Source organism: Dendrobates tinctorius, unplaced genomic scaffold (assembly GCF_039654945.1).
Source record: "Dendrobates tinctorius isolate UK_male_01 unplaced genomic scaffold, ASM3965494v1 ptg000223l, whole genome shotgun sequence".
NCBI lineage: Eukaryota > Metazoa > Chordata > Amphibia > Anura > Dendrobatidae > Dendrobates > Dendrobates tinctorius.
Window position 1 is genome coordinate 13,431,703 of NW_027361890.1, and position 6,000 is coordinate 13,437,702.

At 43.1% G+C, this 6,000-nt stretch overlaps 1 protein-coding gene across 1 annotated transcript in view; it reads left to right on the plus strand.

Moving 5' to 3' along the window:
• DHX35 (DEAH-box helicase 35) overlaps positions 1 to 3,546 on the plus strand; it is an 84,334-nt gene extending 80,788 nt beyond the window's left edge. Inside the window, exon 22 of the mRNA XM_073555352.1 lies at positions 445 to 3,546. Within this exon, the coding sequence (XP_073411453.1) occupies positions 445 to 489 (45 nt within the window). The 3' untranslated portion in view covers positions 490 to 3,546. The remainder of the gene's footprint in view (positions 1 to 444) is intronic.
• Positions 3,547 to 6,000: the final 2,454 nt, after the last annotated feature.

The window sequence follows — 6,000 nt, forward strand, 5'->3', positions numbered from 1 at the left end:
TTGGTTAATTTGGAGCGTAGTATGTGAAATATCTGTTGAAAGTGCAGCTAGGCATTTCTTCAGGGTCTTCTCTGGTGACATGCACATTTATCCCTCCTTCCAAGACGCTGCCAATCCAATCACAACTCAGCAGCTGATCCAGCAGTCTAGCAATCTGACGCAGCCGAACTGTGATTAGCAGTGTCCGGGAGGGAGGAGTGAAAGCGCACTTCTCCAGAAAAGACACTGAAGAAACGCCCAGCTGTACTATAAGCAGAGATTTCACATATTGCGCTCCAAAATTAACAAATATGTTTATCTTAGCAATGGAGTGAGCTCAGGGATTTTTACAGGATATTTAACTCAATTTTTTGAGCAAGTGTCAGGTTCTCTTTAAAGGTACAGAGCACAGCTCTAGTATTCTACAAAACAATAAGTTTGTTTCTGTTTCTTTTATTCATACAGCATCTATCTCGAACCAATAAAAGGGCCAAGCTGGACAATTTGTAGGCCTGTAGGCCCATTGCATTCCTATGTAACCACAAGAGAGAAAATTTGCTCCACTCTCGCCAACATTTCTATGTCTGACCTCAACTCCCATGGAGATCTGCCTGGCTTCCTCTGAGGATGGAGTTCAGAACCTCTCGGCATTAATGGGACGGCTTCTTAGCACCGAGCATATCCATGTCCACGTCTTCTGAGCTCCGGATTGTGTCTGGCTGTGCCATTTCACACGTCGTCTTCCTTTGGGCACATGGTATATATATTTATAGGTATAGATATGTATGTAAATCAGAAGCCGTTTTATTTTTTTAAGTTGTAAATGATGAAACAGAGGTGAACAGGTTCAGATGGCAGGAGAGCGGCTCTTCACAGATTGAGAGCATCACTGATGCTGGTTTTGCAGTTGCCACCATCTTTGTTATATATGCCTTATTTTATCAAGCACATCCACTTATCAGAGGGTTTGTGACGCTGCTGATGAAAAGTCTCGGGGTAGCAGATTTCCAGGTGTCTTAACTCCTTACTGACCAAATTACTGTGCTGGGTCTTGGAAAAATAAGCCAACATGGGGATGAAATTGCTGCAGGTCTGGATTATTTATTCGTGGCACTCCGTTGACCTTTTATTGGAGAAGCATATAAGGATACATTTTTCCTTAACCTTGCCTACCATTTACATAAACGGCCCTCAGTGTAGTGTAAGGATATGCCAGGTCCGCCAGAGCTGGAACTTTTCATACTAATGTATGGCATTTTGGCAGAAGGGTGTCCCTAGCTAGTCCATATCTTTCAGCATGTGGATCATGTTTTTTTTGTATTGAGGTGTCTTGTTTAGGAAAAAAACAGCTTTATAGTAGAAAAATAGCAAACCATAAGACAACCGAAGAAAAAAATATAAAAAAAATAGGATTTCTGTCCAAAATATACACAAGTTGAGTCCTTCATCTGGACTGGGTGTATAAAGGGCCCCACATGTATCACCACCATCATAACTTCCTTTGGGGTTGAAATTTTAAAGACTTGTTTGCAGCCCTGATATGTCATACAGGAATCTCAGCAGCACTTGACGCCCGCCCAACTATTTATATACACGTGTAGCTCTTTCAGAGACAATTCCAGCAATTCCTTTACATGGCTGTCCGTTCTACGGTTGCTGAGAAATCAGCAAAAGAGGCTGTAGACCTGAAACCTTTGGCATTCCAGCTTTGCCTCCAACAGCTTGACTGGCGTCTTCTGTTCTGTGCAACTTTAGGCAGTCAAGCAGGAGGAGGAGGAGGAGAAGTGCTGTGTGGCAGATAGAGCTGGAGTGCCAGAGACTTCAGATCTACAGGCTCATTTGCATATAGATAAAAACACTGATTTCTTAGTAACTGAGGAGTGGACTGGCCATGTGAAGGAATTGCTGGACTTGTCTTTGAAAAAGCTACATGCGCATATAAATAGTATGTGAAATGCTGCTGTCCGATTCCCTTTAATAAAGAATATCCATATTTTTTAATTCAGCAAAGATGTCTGATCCTTTTTAAATGTGTGTATTTTTCTTCATAGAAATGTATGAATATATTGACAACGGGGCTTTGCCACTATCATTGTCAATAATAATTTCTAAGAAAGGATGCTACAGAATTGTTCTGTAAGTGATGGGCCAGGGTTAGACAGTCTTGTCCGACCTTAAAATTGCAAATTATGAGCTGTTGGCCGCATCTATTGATTGTGAACGTGATCACGCACTAGTGGGTCGCATTTGCACCGACTTTTGGGTCGTAATGCAGCCATATTGACATCAAGTAATATATTACGGTTTTAGGTTTTAGCTGCTTTGTGATTACTTGTTATGAGCATCACAAACAGCTTTTCTTGTTTTGCAGTTTTTACTAAATGAAGCCTAATTAGTAAAATTCTAAATAAAAAATGGGAATACCGTATATACTAGAGTATAAACCGACCCGTGTATAAGCCGACCCCCTAATTTTGCCACAAAAAAATGGGAAAACTTATTGACTCGAGTATAAGCCTAGGGTGGGAAATGCTCCTTAGATTATTCCCCCATCTGGTGTCCCCAGAAGAAGCTCCATAGATTATTCCCCCATATGCTGACCCCATAAGAAGCTCCTTAGATTATTCCCCCATATGCTGACCCCCATAAGAAGCTCCTTAGATTATTCCCCCATGTGCTGCTGCTGCATGTAAAAATAAAAAAAATGACATACTCACCTCTCTGTCGCTGGGTGTCGGATACTCACCTGTCCTGCGTCCATGGCTGCTCACCGCTATCTGCCACGTCATCGGTCAGTGACGTTCAGACTGCAGGTGGCGCGACGCGCACTAATCACGTCACCACGCCCTCTGCTGTCTGAAGTCACTGACCGATGACAGACAGTAGCAAGCAGCCATGGACACAGGACAGGTGAGTATTGCTATACTTACCCGTCCTGACGCTGTCTCTTGAGCCCCCAGCTTCTCCGCGCTCTCTCTTCCTGCGTTCAGCGGTCATGTGATACCGCTCATTAAAACTCATGAATATGCGCATAGAGCGGGTGAGTATGACCTGACACCCCCGCCCCCCCTCCATCCCCCTCCGACCCCCCCCCCCCCCCCGGTGTATATAACTCGAATATAAGCCGAGAGGGGGACTTTCAGCCCAAAAAAATGGGCTGAAACTCTCGGCTTATAATCGAGTATATACGGTAAGTATAATGGGGAAAAAAAAAATCTTGTTAGCGCGTCTCCATCATGGGATGCCTGATATTAAAAATAATGATTTCTGTGGCCCGGCTGTTATCTTTACACTACCGGACCTTTATCACAGGTGCTATGCCATAACGTTACAAAATAGTTTGCATTAGGCTAGGTTCTGGTCCTTAAAGGGTTAATGGTCACTTAATACATAACCGTGCACATTAGTACAATATGGTCGCCAACCTCTTACACCATAGGTCACATGGATGTGTGCAACATATAGAATACAAAAAATGTACAATGTCTTTGTATGTGTCCTTGATTCGCCACAGCCTTTTGCCTGTAAATATCTGTACATCATCACAATAAACCAGAAGGAACCTCACCATGTGATGTGATTACTGGTACTCCCGGCAGCAGTTACGCGGCTCAGCTTACGTCTATGACTCTGACCTCACTCCTCTGCTCCGCGTACGGCTGTATTATTCATTTATGGTGTCTGGATATGCATTAGGAATTGCACACCTCAGATGTCATGCGATGCACAATCCCAATATTTCGACTCCTGAACTAGTTTGCTAATTATTTAGGGACAGAGACCCTGATTCCAGTGAAGTATCACTTATTGGGCTCCTTGCTGCAGTTTTGATAAAGTTTTACTTGCTGCAGATCAATCCTTTTTATAAATGCTGAGTTCTGTACAACCCAGCCCACACCACTGGCTTCTTGCCTCTTGTGTACACAGAAAGCTGCCAATCAATGGTGTGTGTTGGGTTATACAGAGCTCATGAATATGGTGGACTACATGGCAGCACATTTACTAGTCCTCTAGTGATAGTCTCCTGCTGATAAAAGTGATTTTATCAAAGCTATAGCAAGCAGCCCAGAAAGTGACAGATCAATAGGATCAAGTTCTCTGTCCCTACTTCATGCTGCTCTCAGATTAGGTGGCGAAACCCTGATGACAGATTCCCTTTAAAGTGAAATGACTAAGTATGGAATGGACAAGGCAACTGTTAGGTGGATTCATAACTGGCTTGGTGATCGGACCCAAAGAGTGGTCGTAAATGGCTGCACATCCAGTTGGAAGAATGTCTCAAGTGGGGTACCACAGGGCTCTGTCCTGGGCCCTGTATTGTTCAACATCTTTATCATTGATTTAGATGAAGGAATTGAGGGTAAACTGATTAAATTTGCTGATGACACAAAGCTAGAAGGGATAGCTAATACTAGAGAAGAGAGAGAGAGAGAGGATTCAAAAAGATATAAATAAACTGGATCAGTGGGCAGCAACTAACAGAATGGTTTTTAACAGGGAAAAATGCAAAATACTACATCTGGGCAATAAAAATGAAAAAAGCATATACAGAATGGGAGGAATAGGCCTAAGCAACAGCACATGTGAAAAAGACTTGGGTATACTAATAGATCACAGACTGAATGAGTCATCAGTGTGATGCAGCAGCAAAAAAGGCAAATGCAATTCTAGGATGTAGTAACAGAAGCATACTGTCTAGATCACGTGAAGTCATTATCCCCCTCTACTCCTCTTTGGTCAGACCTCATCTGGAATATTGTGTCCAGTTTTGGGCGCCACATTTTAAAAGACATCAACAAGCTGCAGCAAGTTCTGAAAAGAGCGAACAGAATGGTGACCGGTCTGCAAACCCTGTCTTATGAGGAAAGGTTGCAGGATTTGGGAATGTTTAGCTTGCAAAAGAGAAGACTGAGAGGAGACTTAATAGCTGTCTACAAATATCTCAAGGGCTGTCACATTGTAGAAGGATCAACTTTATTCTCATTTGCACAAGGAAAGACTAGAAGCAATGGGATGAAACTGAATGGGAGGAGACACAGATTAGATATTAGAAAAAACTTTTTGACAGAGTGATCAATGAGTGGAACAAGCTGCCACGAGAAGTGGTGAGTTCTCCTTCAATAGAAGTCTTCAAACAGAGGCTGGACAGACATCTGTCTGGGATGATTTAGTGAATCCTACTTTGAGCAGGGGTTTGGACCAAATGGCCCAGGAGGTCCCTTCTAACTCTACGATTCTATTCTATGAACCTGTCGGCAAGATTGTGCTACGTAAACGACACAGTGTCAGGTTGGTGCTGCTATCATTTTAATCAGTATATATTGGTTGATCAAATCCGTCTTGTTTTTGCTGTTAATCTTTATTTGTAGTTTTGAGTCAATGATATGCTCGTGCTCCGGGGCGGCATGTGGTGCTCTGCTTACATATGCATCAATATGGGCTTATGACAAGTCACTGATCCCTCAGTGACCTACCCCCTATTTTACATAATGCATATAATATTATTTGCTTAGAAAAAATTTTTTTCATCCAGCAAAATGGCGCCAGTGCCTGCTCAGTAGCATCCAACTCTTACTGGTAGATGCTACTGCACAAGCGCCGGTATTTTGCTGCAGCCAATTTTTTTTTTTTTTTTATCTCCAGCAAAATGGCAGCGGCCCTTGCGCAGTAGCATCTACCCGTAAGAGTTGGATGCTACTGAGCAGTCGCTGGTGCCATTTTGCTAGATGTAAAAAAAAAAATGTTCTAAGCCAACATTATTCTATGCAGTATGTAAAATAGGCGGCAGGTCAGTGAGGGATCTTTGACCTGTCAGAAGCCATACAGATGAATACCTAATCAGAGTACCACATGAAGACCCCCCACAGGCCGCCCCGGAGCACGAGCATATCATAAACTCAAAACTGAAAATAAAGATTAACCCCTTCACGACCTTTGACGCCACGTAGGCGTCATGAAAAGTCGTGCCAGAACGACCCATGACGCCTATGTGGCGTCATGACTTTAAAGCCCCCCTGCGGG